This window comes from Pelodiscus sinensis, chromosome 27, assembly GCF_052426305.1.
Source record: "Pelodiscus sinensis isolate ZL-2025 chromosome 27, ASM5242630v1, whole genome shotgun sequence".
NCBI classification, from domain to species: Eukaryota; Metazoa; Chordata; order Testudines; family Trionychidae; genus Pelodiscus; species Pelodiscus sinensis.
This window is the reverse complement of record NC_143078.1, coordinates 12,447,061-12,462,712: the sequence shown is the minus strand read 5'-3', so window position 1 is coordinate 12,462,712 and position 15,652 is coordinate 12,447,061. Positions and strand designations below refer to the sequence as shown.

The 15,652-nt window shown below is 44.2% G+C and overlaps 1 protein-coding gene across 3 annotated transcripts in view; it reads right to left on the bottom strand.

The window, feature by feature from the left end:
- BLTP3A (bridge-like lipid transfer protein family member 3A) overlaps window positions 1-15,652 on the bottom strand; it is a 64,467-nt gene that overhangs the window by 27,655 nt on the left and 21,160 nt on the right. For all 3 annotated transcript variants that reach the window (XM_075910453.2, XM_075910454.2, XM_075910455.2), the window contains exons 2-7: window positions 8,036-8,198; window positions 4,697-4,735; window positions 2,797-2,888; window positions 2,007-2,196; window positions 1,404-1,544; window positions 561-731 (exon numbers count right to left, since the gene is read on the bottom strand). In XM_075910453.2, coding sequence (XP_075766568.2) covers window positions 561-731; window positions 1,404-1,544; window positions 2,007-2,196; window positions 2,797-2,888; window positions 4,697-4,735; window positions 8,036-8,198 — 796 coding nt within the window. The remainder of the gene's footprint in view (window positions 1-560; window positions 732-1,403; window positions 1,545-2,006; window positions 2,197-2,796; window positions 2,889-4,696; window positions 4,736-8,035; window positions 8,199-15,652) is intronic.

Here is a 15,652-nt window from a genome sequence, read left to right as displayed (position 1 = left end):
TAATGATCCTGAAAACATGGTAATTTTTACAGGGTTGGAGTGCCCCCTGTGTAGATTTTTTTTTTGAGAAATAAAGTAGGAGACATACTACCTAGCATAGGCTGAAGAGAGTGTTTCTAGGGTATGCTCATTATCTATTATTACCAAAACAAAATCTAGGGATTCCCTGGCATGTTGTGACAGTCCTGCCTAGAAGATCACAAAATTCTGCATATTTTCCCCCCAGATCAATTCTAGTGCATGACTATTTTTAAAACATTCACTGATACTTTTCTGACGTTAGGTGCAATGCCTTTAGGCCATGTTTTATCCCAGTGGTGACTCTGTACCCATGTGCTCCTAAACTTGCATCAGGTGAGCTTTTCAGGCTCCTCCCAATGCTAACACCTGTATAGAGTGTTGACAAGACTGTTGGGATGCTGCACAGATTACAGCTTTCCTACCTCTTCCCATCATTAGAGAGAGCACTAGGCAGCAATCACTGTTTGTGTATGTAGACAGAGAGTCCACACTGCCTTTTCCATGTCTCTTTTTCCCAGGTGTAGACAACGGCTGCTTACCAGGACAGGTTCTGGTGCCATACTCTTCCTCTGCTGGGCAGATTTCTCCATGGCTTCACTCAAGGACTCTGCATACTTCATCATGGCTTTCAGCTGGGAGTCTGTCAGTACCCAGAGCAAGTCATCGAGGAGGAACATCAGCTTAGATGCCACCACATTGCAATCTTTGGTCTGTGGCAACAGAAAGCAGGGCCTGGTTTAATATAACCATTTTAAATCTCCATATTTATTCCTCAGTGGACTTGTGGAATGAGGCAGCTGCAAAATGTGCTACTTCACAAGTCATATGAGAGAAAATAGGATGGAAAGAGGCTATTTATCTACCCGACAGGTGTCCAGGGTACCACAATATTATTCAATAGGATCTGTTGTCTCAGCTGAGCTCCAAGCTCATCAGATATAAGGAGGCATGTACCTCCTTCTCCTTCTCCTGTTTATCACACTATTAAACCTGGCAGTGATTTATGTTCAATGAAACAGTGAAGGAGCACACAGCATACTTTTACATTAATTTGACAGTGGATTATTCACCCATTAGCCCTGCTGCATGCATTCCTGAATTAAGAAATGAGTTGTTCTGAGTATACACGATAAGAGCACAGCACTTCTCTCACTGACACCACAGAGCAAAACAGCCTGTAGGGCTCTTCTTTTGTGGACAGCAAGCACAAGCACTGAGAAGGGAGGGCATGTGAATCATCATTGGACACAGGAATAATTATCCCTCTCTGTCCCTCTTCTCTGTTCTGAGATTCAATTTAGTAAGGACGCTATTCCTCGTCAGGGGGATACATTCAGGATTTCACCATGGAAATCACTCCTGGTATGAATGGAGATACTCACCCTTCTCTTGAGAGAAATTTGGATCCTGCCTTGATTAGTAATGAGTCTCAAAGGAGTGGTAACAGGATCCTGATCACCATTGTCAGTGGCATCTGCCTCTATCCGAAGTGTCTGCCAGGTGAGCTCTTTAAATGTCAAAACCTACCCAAAGAGGAGAGTTGAGGAGACAAACAGGAAAATGCTGAGGTTTTCACCAACTTCAAGACCTTAACTACAGATACGTTACACGGCACATAGGCAAGAAAAGAAATAGCTATGCAAGTGGGGAAGGAAGAGGCAACCATCTTTCTTCTGGGATCTCAGTAATAAATGGAGGAGCTGCCCTCGGAGCATGTAGTCCTCCCTCTACAGCGCAATCGCAGCGAAGACTAGTGAAACTGTACTCATTGCACTGGAGAGCACAGCACTCTGAGTAGGTATGAAATAAGACTTCAGAGCAACTCCAGTTCCCAGTGGATGCTGGGGCAGAAGTCACTTAGAGCCATCCACACCGAGACCACGATGTGAGAATTCCGGGAAAATGAACTATGACCCCAAATCTGCCAGAGACCACAGAAGAGATGCCCCCGCATGCTGTATCTGCCAATACAGACAGGTTCTTACCTCTCCTCTGTGAGTGTCAGTAATGCGGGTGAAACGCAGGTCACTCTGCTGCCAGCTGGGGTTCACGCTGTATCCCTGGAGCTGCCACAGTTCCAAAGAGGCGTGGAAGGCCTTGGAATGAATCTTGATGGTGATGGAATTGACAACAATGTACATCCCCTCCACAACCTTTTCGGCAAAGCCATACTCGCTGTCAAGAGAACCCTCAAAATCATCATTTTATAAACAGGGGCCCTAGCGCAGGCTGACCCGGTGCTAACAAACATCTGTCACAAAGGAGACTGACCGAAGGCTCAGAAGTAGCCTAGCTCCACAGAGATGAGCTATCTCCTGGAAAGGTGTCATCCCCTGTGCTCCAAGGCACCCCCATTTGATAGATTAGCCTCAGCCATGGTTACACCTGAGCACTTAATACCACCTTCAGGAACAGCACAAGACGAATAAATGGTGGAGCAAGGGATGGGCGAGAGGATGCAATGCACATAAGAAGCTGAAGTTTAACTCCCGGAGTCAGCTTCTAGCTCCCAAGGCCAGAGATAGAGATATTTATCCTTAAACACTCCTGTCCCACACATTCCAGCAAGCACTACTAGCTAATTCAGAAGAGACAGGATTGTTAACATAACAATGAAGGCGTATACAGCACATCTCACAGCTGGAAAGACTGGGAGAAAACAATTCCTTTTATTCTGCAAAGCTCCTTCACTGTTCAGAATGGACAATCATGGATGCCTGCCCAACTCCAACAATACAGTGTCAAAAACTAACGGTAGAGTGAGTGGATGCCAACCTTTGCCCTGCAGCGAGAGCAATAGGAGACTGTCCATTGGGTGGCCGAGGTTCTTCACAGGTTCGCATCTCCACCTCCACCTTATCCAGGTACTGCAAACACAGAAAGAAAGAAGTAAATATGACATTAAGTCTCAGGATGAGCATTGTGGCCTTAGGTTTGAAACATACAGAACTGAAGGATTGAACACAAACAAAATAGACTCCACCTTCCATCATTCTCAGAGAACTCACTGTGGATACGTCTAAACTACATGCCTCCGTCGATGGAGGCATGTAGATTAGACAGATCGGCAGAGGGAAATGAAGCCGCGATTAAAATAATCGCGGCTTCATTTAAATTTAAATGGCTGCCCCGCTCTGCCGATCAGCTGTTTGTTGTCAGATCGGGGCAGTCTGGACGCGCCGCGTCGACAAAGAAGCCTTTTTTGATCGGCACAGGTATGCCTTGTGAAACCAGCTGATCAGCAGAGCGGGGCAGCCATTTAAATTTAAATGAAGCCGCGATTATTTTAATCGCGGCTTCATTTCCCTCTGCCGATCTGTCTAATCTTCATGCCTCCGTCAACGGAGGCATGTAGTCTAGACACACCCTGTGTGCGGGTGCATATTTCAAATGAGACTTTAAAAACCAAGGTCTCATCTGCTCTGCATGGACACTGAAAATCTCACAGGGCACTTTTCATAAAAGTAAGGAAGCTGTCCAAACCCTCCACTCTCATGTGGCAATGGGGCTGAATCCTGTCGTGCTCCTTTGCCTGCAGCCCCTCAGCTGGTTTGTAACTATGTTTGTGGCTCAAGCTATCCAATGCTTTCTGTCTACTCCAGGCAGCAGCATGTCTAGTGTGTGGAGCATGTCACAACTGGTTAGTTAATTGCACACAGTCAGGAGTCACAAAGAATGGTGCAGTGTGGAATAGCTGCTGGAGGGCTGTTGGGGTTGACACAGGTCAAACAATAACTACTCTTACACTACATTGACTTCAGTAGATGAACTATGGCTCTATGCCATTTGGGGAGGTGGTTTTACTGTGTGACTAACAAGTGCTTATATCAGCTGGAGACAAATTTGAGTCTAGACACGTGCACAAATAGGTTGACACAAAGCAACTCACATCAACCTAACCCTGTAATGTAGCCCAAACCTCAGAGGTTGCTGCATTTTAGTGCTACTCTATCACTGATTTCACATCTACTTGTAAAGAGATAATCTGATAATACACTTTAGAGCATATTAGCCCCCTGGGGCCAGTGGAAATGTCTCCTGGGCATTTCTCAGCATAACCCAGGAACTTGTACTCTTTCCTAAGGCTACTCAACAATTGACCGCAAGACAGCATGGCAACCTCCGAAAAGGCCTGACTACACTGCAAAAAACTAAACAAAACAAAAAAACCCTAAGCCCCATGGTAACTAGTCTCAGAGGCTGGGTCAACTGAATGAGGCTCACCAAGCTCATGCTATGGCATTAAAAAAAAACACTGTAGATATTCCCTCCTAGGTTGGAGCTGGGCTTGGAAATCCAAGGAGGGAGGTGAGTCAGTGTGTGGACTCCAGCCCCTCACCAGGTTTCAAAGCCAAGCAGAAATGTCTATAAACTGCTATTTTTAGGCCCACCACACAAGCCCAAGATACTTGACACAGGCTCTGAGACTCACTGCCATGGGGATGTTCGTGCAGTATAGACATACTCTTTGGACAAAGACACCGCCTACGAGGCCTGAGTGGTAAAAAAACATTCATGTACCCTTAGAGAAGCCTCTGTGCAACAGGCTGGATTTCACCAGCAGCTGAGATGTTATGTCAGAAAATCTTCAACACCTTTAGCAGAAAGCTAACTTTGCACAATCACTTGGCTAAGATTTATTATAAAAAGGGGAAAATAAAACAAAATATATTACCAGACAAATTGGGTGTGTCTTCAGTTTCGTCCACTGGATCTGTAAAGACAGAGCTCGAGTTACAGAAGATGCCTCAGCATGAGGAGGTTTGAATGATTTCAGGAAGACAGTGAAAACTCCCAAGAACCAACTCACTTCAAGTCCTGCTCTGCTCTGAGAGCTGATCACATAAAAAATAGCACTGTGAAGATCCATGTTCACTGTGTCTCACTGACTCCAGATCAAATGCGCACTTACAGACAACTGCACAGATGTTCCAATGACTTGGGCTGTGTCTACATTGGCAAGATTTTGCGCAAAAGCGGCCGCTTTTACGCAAAATCTTGCCACCTGTCTACACTGGCTGTGAGTATTTGCGCAAGAACACTGACATTCTAATGTACAAAATCAGTGCTTCTTGCACAAATACTCTGACGCTCCCACTCAGGGATAAGCCCTCTTGCACAAGTATTCTTGTGCAAGAGGCCAGCGTAGACAGGCAATGTTAATTGGCCATCGGAGCTTTCTTGCACAAGAGAGCGTCTACACTGGCACGGATGCTTTTGTGCAAAAGCACATGCCAGTGTAGACACTCTCTTGTGCAAATACTTTCAACGGAAAAACTTTTCCATTAAAAGTATTTGCGCAAAATCATGCCAGTCTAGACTCAGACCTGCTGAATAAGTCCAGTTTGGCTTTTGTATTTCAGGCTGTCTTTTCCTTCTCATGCATCATTACCAGTAATATACATTCTGCAGCCCACATTCAAATTTCACTTATGCATGACCAACTCTCTTGTCTTTAATAGGTTTGTAATCAATTAATTCACGCTGTAACTGGGAATTTAGTTAACAGTACTGTAGATGATTCTCAAACCTGAATACAATCCATTTTACCTGAACTGACCTGTATTTGCTCTGCAACTCTAAGAGGAGCAAGAACTAATCTCTCTATATATTTTAGAGAGTTTATGCATCCATTTGTCTGTCCATACATGAATCCATCCATCCATCCATCTCTGAGTCCATTTGTTCAAGAACTCCTTCTAATAGTAAGACCTAGGGGTGCAGCTTCCTCTTACCCTAACTTAAAGATTAGGGTTTGGCTGTGCCAGGAAAACAAGATGTGCCTGGCATCAGATTATTTTCCATAACACAGAAAGGGAGGCAGTTGAGAGCAAGGACAGCTATGCTCTGCAATGACCACTGTGGGCAGTAATAGAGATGTAGCCGTGTTAGTCTGGTCTTGCTGAAACAAAAGACAGGACTATGCAGCACTTTAAAGACTAACAAGATGGTTTATTAGGTGATAATAAACCATGGGCAGTGAGTGCAGGGGACAGTTATACTGCAGAGTGACCACGGGGTGGGGGGGAAGGGCAGCCACACCAGGAAGAGAGTGGTCAGCTGGAGTCAGAGCTCTCCATTGCCAGTCCCGGGTAAGTGGTCTCCCTACTCCAAACCCCTCCCTCCCTGGCCCTGAGGAATACCACTGGGGCCAGCCAGCACAGACCCTCGCCCCCGCAAGAAGCTGCTGGGGCTGGAGCCGGGGCCGGGTACTGCAGCACCATCCCTCCTCCTCCAGAGGAGCCATGGCTGGCCACTGCAGCCACAGCCACTCCACAGGAAGAGCTAGGGGAAAAGTAGCAACTGCAGCACTATCCTCACCACCACAGGCAGCTCTAGTAAGCCCTCCTAGATCTCACAGTCCCCTGACTTCACCCCACTGGCCTCAGCCCCCCACCTCCTGCCCTACACTCCCACACATCCCATCCCCCTGCCCTGATACCCCCCCACCTCCCTGCCCTGAGTCCCCTCCCACCCAATCCACTGCCCTGAGTCCCCTCACCTCCCAGGCCCTTTCCCAGACTCCTGCACCACTACTCCCTGCCCTGAGCCTCCCACACACCCAACCCACTGCCCTGACTGTTGCACCTCCCACTACCTGTCCTGAGCCCCCCAAGTCCTGCTAAGACTCCTGCCCCCCCACCCCCCGCCACATCACCAGCCCCCTGCCCTTAAGGATCTGAGCAATGCCAGGTACATTTCTAGTGTTTGTTATTCAATTGAGTAGAACCAATTCTGAATAAATACATGGAGCAGCTGAGATGAGTAAAAGGAGGCCTTTTTACAGTCATTGGCAGGGCAGAACCACACATTAACAGAAAGTTTTTTCCATATGCTCAATGCTTTTAGATTAATTTAGTGTAACTGTGTCTAAAAAAGCAGTTGGAATAAGATTTTCAAGATGAAGAGACCTATTCTCTGTGCACAAGTGTGACTGCAAGTACAAATGCTACAATTATACAAGCAAACCGGGTAATTGCGATAGCAGAGGCTGATAAGGGGCCTAACAAATCGTTTTTCACAGACTTTCACCAAATTTGCACATTATTTCTGAAGTCTCCTTTGCTGAAAATCTAATTTTTAAATAACAGTTACTACACACAACCTCACGGTACAAGAAGGTTTTCAAAGAATTTCAGTCTGTGTTTATTTACATTCCTGTTTTGAGGTTTGTGTGAACAGCCAAGGCAACTTTTTTCACTCTCTCAGCATTAAAGAATTAGGCAGGGAAAGGAAGGAGGGGCAGCATGTGCTTGGGTTACCACAATTTCATTTTCAGGAAACTGACATCCTTTATCAAAAGCCCCAGATAACACCAAATGCAAACTGACATTAAGTGGGCTGCACTGTGTTTGGAGCAGGCATGTAAAATCCCATTTAATCAGTTAACCAGTGAAACATTATGTTTAATTGGTTAACCACCTAAAGGGGGATGGGTGGGCCGCTAGAGCAGTCCCCCAATGCAGGTGGGAGGTACTCCGGCTGGGCTGGAGTATCCCCCCGCCCATGTAGAGGCATGGCTGCTCTGGCTGGACTGGGGGCCCGCCAACTGTGGTGTACTGCTCCCGGCCAGGCCAGGCCTATGGCAGGAAGGGGCTGTTCCAGCCCAGCCAAGCCACCAGTTAATTAGTTAACCAGTTAACCATTAACATCCCTAGTTTGGAGGACACCATGGGTATGTCTGCACAGCAATATTATTTCAAAATAACTAGTGTTATTTTGAAATAAGTTAGTCTGCATCTACGCAGCAGGCAGTTATTTCGAAATAATGTTGAAATACTGTCAAGCTGGAGGACTTCTTATGCCTACTCCTGTAACCCTCATGGTACGAAGAGTAAGACAAGTCGGAGAAAGAGAGCTCTATTTCAAAATAAGTGCTGTGTAGACGCTCTCAATTTTGAAATAAGCTATTTCAAAGTCAACTATGCAAGTAACGTAGCTCAATTTGCGTAGCTTATTTTGAGTTAAGCCCTGCTGTGTAGACTCACACCATTAGTGTAGCATTCCAACTCACCCGGATGGAAGCCTTGTTACAGTAGACCCGAGTGATAGCTAGCCAGGTGGGCAACTCCAACACATTCTGCAGCACCTCTTCATCCAGTTCCAGATTGGTCAGCTGCCCCTGACCTTTCAGTGTGCTCAGGTTGATTTTGTCCGGAGAGAGATTCTTTGTAAACCTGTGGAGAAGGAGAATTAAGACAACAATTTCCAATGTGTTTGTTGAGAATAGAAAGTCCTGCACCTAATGGACGTTATTTTAATAGTAAACACCTTCCTGTTCCTTTGCAGAGCACCTCACATGCTCAGGGGACTAGAGAGAGGGAATAACAGGGACACTATTACACCACACTCTGGACAGACCATTGCAATGCTAGAAGTATCCAGTTAGGCCCCGAATCAACTCCTGCTGACTTCCGTGGCAACGGGGTCAGCTCTTTGAGTCATAAGTGCATTTGACACCTAAGTACTATGGAGATTGACTCACTACTCAGGAAAGCAGAGAAAGAAGCAGATAGGTCCAATATGCTTTATTTTATTTTTTTAAAGGGAAATAAGAGGGAGGAAGGTCACAAACATGTTCAGACATCCTTCCCCACAGAAAAATCTTCACTAAGTTTGAACTGAGGTTGCAAGAACATAGCCAAAACTAAAGGGAAAAAATAGAAAATTACAGTTTAAAATATGCTGGTGGAAAGGTAAGGTTGTTAGGTGTAACTTTGAATTTCTTGCCTTTAAGATGTTTTGATTCTATGGAAGAGGACAGAATTAAAGCCATCCCAAAAAGCATCTTCGCCTTGGGCATCCTCCATATAAGCTACAAGTGTTGTAGTATCATAGCTAGCTGACAGTTAAACCCTGGTACTCTGCCAGTTCAGCAAAGCAGCTTGGTGGGTATCTTTAAGGCCTTTATAGTTTGGCATTTAAAATGTGTTAAATAAAATCATGAGAGCGCACTGGAAACCCAATAATTAACATAATTACATGAGAGCGCAAAGAGAAAATGAAATTGACAAAAAACAAATGCAAATGGAGAACAATTTAATTCCCCTAGATAAGTGACATTCAAAAACAATATTAAGAAACTTACAGCATCAATGGTGGGAAAAGATTGTCATGAATGAAGATGCAGCGGGGTAGCAATGTTACTCTGTAAGGATACATTTACACTGTGGCACTATTTTGGGATACCAGAAGTATCACGAAATAGCTATTCCGCATCTATTGAAGCAGCCCGTTATTTAGAAATAGATTTTGAAATAACAGGTGGCTTATTCCAACGTCCTGGTAACCCTCGTTCCACGAGGGTTATGGGGCATTTTGGAACAGCTAGTCATTTTGAAATTTGGCATTGTGTAGACAAGTGCCAAATTACAAAATAAGCTATTTCGAAATACACTAAAAATAAGCTATGCGATTTGCATAGTGCAAATTGCATTGCTTATTTCGAGTTAAGGGTGCTGAGTAGACGCACTCTAATTAAAAAAAAACTTTAAAAACAACGAATAGTCCTGCAGCACCTTAGAGACTAACAAAAAATGTAGATGGTATCATGAGCTTTTGTGGGCACAACCCAACTCTTCAGATGAATGGAGTTTAAGGGGTCCAGGTAAAAAATAAATAGCAGAGAAAAAGAGGGGATGGGGGCAGGAAGGAAAGGAAAGGAGAAAAAAATGGGAAAAGAATAGTCAATTCGAGTATCCATGCTAAATGAAGCTGATAGAGTGGGTTCTAAGTACTCTTAAGTACCTGGTGACAAGTATCAGAGGGGTAGCCTTGTTAGTCTGAATCTGCATAAACAATGAGAAGTCCTGTGGCACCTTATAGACTAACCCAGCGGTTCTCAAACTTTTTGGGCTCCAGAGCCCTTCACATGCATAAAAATTTATGTGGAGCCCCAGCAGTCCACTATTCTATGTGTTGTACCTATCGATGTTTCCAGTTTGTCAACCTCACATCGCAGAGCCCCGGAGCTCCGCGGAGCACAGTTTGAGAAACACTGGACTAACAGATTTATTGGAGCATAACCTTTCGTGGGCAAAGGTCCACTTTGTCAGATGCATGTAGTAGAAATTCCAGAGGCAGGTATAAATATATAGGTACCTTAGTCCAGCCAGTTCCCAAGTCCCATCTACACCACAACAACCATAGTACAATACATGGCAGTTCCTTGACACAAATAAAACATGGTTCAGTCTCACAGTGTAGATGAGACTGAACCATGTTTTAATTGTGTTTCCGAGTTGTGGGTCAGCCCACAAAGTCCTAAGCTATGGTGCATTTCACGGACATGGTACAATCCGATCTATGCCAAAAGAGAATATTAGGGATCTGAGCATGTTGTAACCAGGTCCCTCAATATACAGCCAGCCAGCTCTGTTTGGGGGTAGAGCCTGTTTTAAGAAGAGGTGTTCTCTCCAGGCAGAGCCCAGGTAGGGAGGGGTTAGGCCATTCTTAAGAAGGACTGAAAGAGCTCATGTCAAGAGAAAACTGAAGGAAATAGGGCAGCTCATGTGACAGGGAGAGAGCTGTAAGGGGAAAGGCCTCTGTGGCCCTGCATCCTGTGATGTTCAGAGAAACAGTTTGGCTGTGTTTAGACTGCATCCCTTTTCCATAAAAGGGATGCAAATTAGACATATCGCAATTGCAAATGAAGCGGGGATTTAAATCCCCCCCCGCTTCATTAGCATAAAAATGGCTGCTGCTTTTTTCCGGCTCGGAGCTTTGCAGGAAAAAAGCACCAGTCTAGACGCGGATATTTCGGAAAATAAAGCCTTTTCTGAAAGATCCCTTATCCTTCATTTAAAGTGCTACATAGTCCTCATTTTAAGAGGGATAGGGGATCTTTCAGAAAATGCTTTATTTTCCGAAAGATCCGCGTCTAGACTGGCGCTTTTTTCCGGCAAAGCTCCGAGCTGGAAGAAAGTGGCAGCCATTTTTATGCTAATGAAGCAGGGGGGATTTAAATCCCCGCTTCATTTGCAATTGCGATATGTCTAATTTGCATCCCTTTTACGGAAAAGGGATGCAGTCTAGACACAGCCTTCGAGTTTGTGTTAACTCAGGAGTTTTGTGGCTGAATTATAAACGTCCTAAAAGAGGGGCTAGAAGTTAACTAGACTTTGGGAATGGGATCAGTCCTTTCAGGGCTTGTGGGACAAGCCAGCAGCCCACCTACTGAACCCACAACTACAGAAGTGTATTTGGCTTGCCAGTATCTCATTGGGATGTCTGCTACAGAGTTTCCCCCTCTATATGAAAGAGGGAAGCCAAAAGAGGGCTGCAGCTTGCACAGAAATAGTAACACCATCATGATGGAGTTTTTCTGCCAGATGATTTACTCAAAGCTGAAGCCAGACCCATTTTGCACATTCCCCCATGCTAATTCTAATTCTGCAGAGCAGCTCAGCAAGCGAAGGAAAAGAAAGGCCCCTTTGTCAACCACGGCAGGATTAAATTCCCACATTTGTCACATGCTGCAGATCTCTCACTGGCGTGGCTACTTGTGCTGCCCCATTGTGCAAGGCCCACAGACAGTTCTGAGACACTGTGCCAGCAGCTGGGGAGGATCATAAAGGTGGGAAAAGAGGGGCTATGGTGCTTGTTTAATCCATCTCACTACAAGAGCATGAGTTGAACTCAGAAACCAGCTAGGACTAACTGATTGGCTTATCTGCCAAATTTCCTCCAAATTTGATTTGTCCTTTTTATTTATGTGTGTTCACTTTTTTTTTGTATTGTATCCCTTCGGTATATATGGTCATGCCTATTTTCTTCCACAATTTGATCTGAGGAAGTGGGTCTGGCCCACGAAAGCTCATCACCTAAAAAACCATCTTGTTAGTCTTTAAAGTGCTACATAGTCCTGTTTTTTGCTCCAGAACAAAGTGAACTTCGTGTCAGGGCAGAATCCGAAGCGTGGAGAGAAGCAGCTCTGCATTTCACTGCAAACAAACACTCTCCTCCTAGGAGAGGCTGGGACTTGAGCAGCTGTGAGCTTGCCTGCTGCTTGTTTTCCCACACCATTTCCTGCAATCATTCCCTGCTTTTATTTCCACACCATTCCCTGCTGGTCAGGATCACAGTATGAGACCTCTACAGACTTTAACCTGCCACATAAGTTTTCTCCATTCCAGACCTAATAAGCTTGTATATTTACTATTTCAAACTGTTTGTCTTCCACCACGTGACAGAATAACACATATGTCACTCTCTCAGGCTCACAAGGGAAACCACCCTGCTTACTTTAGACAAATATTTCCTCATTAAACTAGAGGTCACTCTTAACACCTGAGAAGGCAGCCAAAATCAACAGTTTCTCAATTACTAGATGGCAAAATCAGCTGTGTGTAAAATTACCTATGCCAGCCTGTGTGACATTCTACAGGGGACAGGTTCATGGGAGCAGCATAAACAATTATATCATATATATCTGTAAATGAACCAACCTAAAGATCTCAAAGCATAATGCCCATTATCTGGATCATTACTGGGAATTGAGCATGTGATATCCAGAGATCAATCATGAATCTTGATGACTTGAAGTGGGCTGTGCCCACGAAAACTCGTGATACTATCTACATTTTTGTTAGTCTCTAAGGTGCTACACGACCATTTGTTGTTTTTTCAGTTTTTTCCCCCCAGTTACTGACTAACATGGCTACCCCCTGAGACTCGATGGCTTGAGCTTACAGATCAGAGTCCTCAGAGCTGCAGCAGAGTCATATCCTCTGTGGACTAGGTACAGAAAACAGCATATAACACATGCTGACCAGGAGGATGCCAAAAGCATTCTGCAGACATTAACTTGACATTGTAAGGCTAAGTCAAAAAGCCTCATTTTATAGATGGGGATGCTGAGGCCCAGGGAGGAGATGTGGTAGAGCAAGGAACAGAAAACCCACCTCTCCTGACTTCTAGTCCTTAGCATACTTCCTCTGTGGAGACAAGCTGCTCTCAACTGGTACATTAATGCCATAATTGTTGTTTCAGAAAATTGCAGAACAAATTTATCAGACCATCATCTCAGCCAGAGGCAGAGCTGAAATCTTCAACCCCAGACAATGATGGAGAGAGATATTAAACAAAGCCAGATTTTTAATCAAAGTGCAGTGGCTAAAAGGAGTCCTGCTGAACTGATAGGAAGATGCTGTATGGAACAGTCCCTTAGGACCAGGCAAAATTAATCTGAAACTTTAATTAACAGTGCCCACGGAAGGGGACATGGGAAAGACTGTGGAACAAAAGAGAAATGTAAATAGTTACATGAACAATGGGGCCTCTGGCTTTAGCCAAACCTCATACAGCCACATAAAAAGAGTGGAGTTTAGAAGAAGATCTAAAGCACCCTCAAGTCACTAGATAAATCTAACATGATGTGGTGAATGGGAGCCGCTACACCCTTTTCTGGATATCTCAGCCATTCAGTTAACTAAATTGTCTGTAAGGGTTAATCCAAGAGACAGTGAATCCTAAGGAAGTGTTGGAAGGGAGCCAGGAGAGTCAATGATAAGAGAGTGTGAGTATTTAAATTGAAAAGGACATTCCTGCTGCAGTCTTTGTGTGATCAGAGTTGAACTGGGAGAGATGAGTTAAGCTAGAAACAAGGCATGGAATTTCCAGCGATATCCATGACTGGGGAAAGACTAAACATGGGAACAATAGATATGTAAGTAGAACTGGGATGTTTAGTCAGACACGATCAAGTTATTTTCAGCTTTGTTGAACTCCTCTGTGCTCAGCCCATGTATCCCCTCATGCCCACCCAATACACTGTAACTTTTAAACTGAATCCCAGAGAAGCAATTCTGTGTTTTTAATCTGCCTTTTTTTCAGTTGCTCGGTAAAACCTAGCAATCAAATATGCTTTACCAAATATGTCTTCTTTGTTTTGTTAATAAAAATCACCTTTTTAAGACTATGATATGATTCCTGTGTCCTAGGAGGTTCTGTGTACAAATGCCTGAGACTGAAAGATCAGCTAGTAAGAAATTACAGTTTGTTTTCAAGCTCTCTCCAGAGAGAGGGTTGAAGAGCTTGAGTGCAACCTCACACAAATAAATTCCCAAGTGTGTCTTCCTGGGTTTTCAAAGGGGTTTTTGCATTTGGGTGATGACACTCTGATCTTGGAAAGTTTTTTGAGCAGAAGCCTTTAGTTGCAGGGTATTTTAAAGTCTCTTGTGGGAGCCCACCTTCAGCACTCAAAGTGGCAGAGTGGGGAACAGCCTTGACACATGACAAACAAATACCCATGGTACTGATCCCACGGTGACAGACTCAGGCTCACGGCCACTGTTTCTTCTAAACCTTTCTGTCCTTGTACGAAATAAATGTTTATGTGCACTGAGGCATGTGTGAATGTGCACCAACAGTAGAAACGAAAACCTAGTTGCGGGCACTGCTCTAATCAGCTGGGCAGGATTTGAATGCCTCCTGAGCAGCTGCACAAGCACAGAGTTTAGCAGGGGGTTCATGTTACAGCATGAAAAATAGCTGTGTTTGGGTTCTGAAGTATAGGGAGAAGGGAAGGTTTCACAGCCCAAGGAACAATGGTTATACAGCTATTTTAACCCCAATCTGTAAATCTGGGCTCTGAAACTTGCTGCTATTGGTTTGTTTGCTATGTAGATGTATCAAATGAGATTAGGGTTGCCAGGTGTCCAGTTTTTAACTGGACAGTCCAGTATTTGAGCTTTCTGTTTGGGAACAAATTGAGAAAATATAAATGAGAACATATAAATGTCCAGTATTTTATAAAATACCAGATATTTATATTTTCTCAATAAGATGTAACGTAGATTGTGATATAATGTCAAGTATGTCCAGTATTTTTGTTGAAACCATCTGGCAACCCTAAATGAGACCAAGTGCATCACATTGGTTTCCAAGGTAGAGGGTAGCAAGCATCTCCCACTAAGTTGATCCCTAGAACTTTAATAGCTGGAGATAGCTCTTTATCTGACATCAGAAGGACTGGAGAGCCTGAAATATCCCCATACAAAGTGGCCAGTTCCATAGCTCAATGCAAGATTAATCTGTCAACTGTTCTAACAGCAAGTGAGAGACCTAACATCAGTGTGGACAGAAAGCAGAGTGAGTTGGGCAGAAGGAATCAAAGTCAATCTTCACGTTGCTGCAGCTGAGGACACCGGAGGATTCCTCATGCAAAAACACAGTTTCAAATATTGTGCCTGTTGCCAGTGAATGGAAAGATCTCAGACTCTGCTTAAGTAACATAAGATTATGCTACAGTAACAAACTAAAATATAACTGTGTGATCCAGCAGAGCAGGCAATTTCCAGTCACAACTCCCGTGTTCTATTATCAGCATCACCACTGGACAAATCAGTTCTCTATGAATTAGTTTACCCAGAACTAGAGTCCTACCAAATTCACAGTTTATTTTGATCAATTTCATGGTCATTTGATTTTAAAAATAGTAAATTTCACTATTTCAGCTATTTAAATCTGAAATTTGTCAGTGTTGTAATTGTCAGGGTATTAACCCAAAAAGGGAGTTGTAGGGACGGAGTCACACACTTTTTGAGGGGAGGTGGCAGCACTGCTATCCTTAATGATGCACTAGTACTGGTAGTGGCACTGCCTTCTGACGAGGGTAGATACAAAGTGGTGG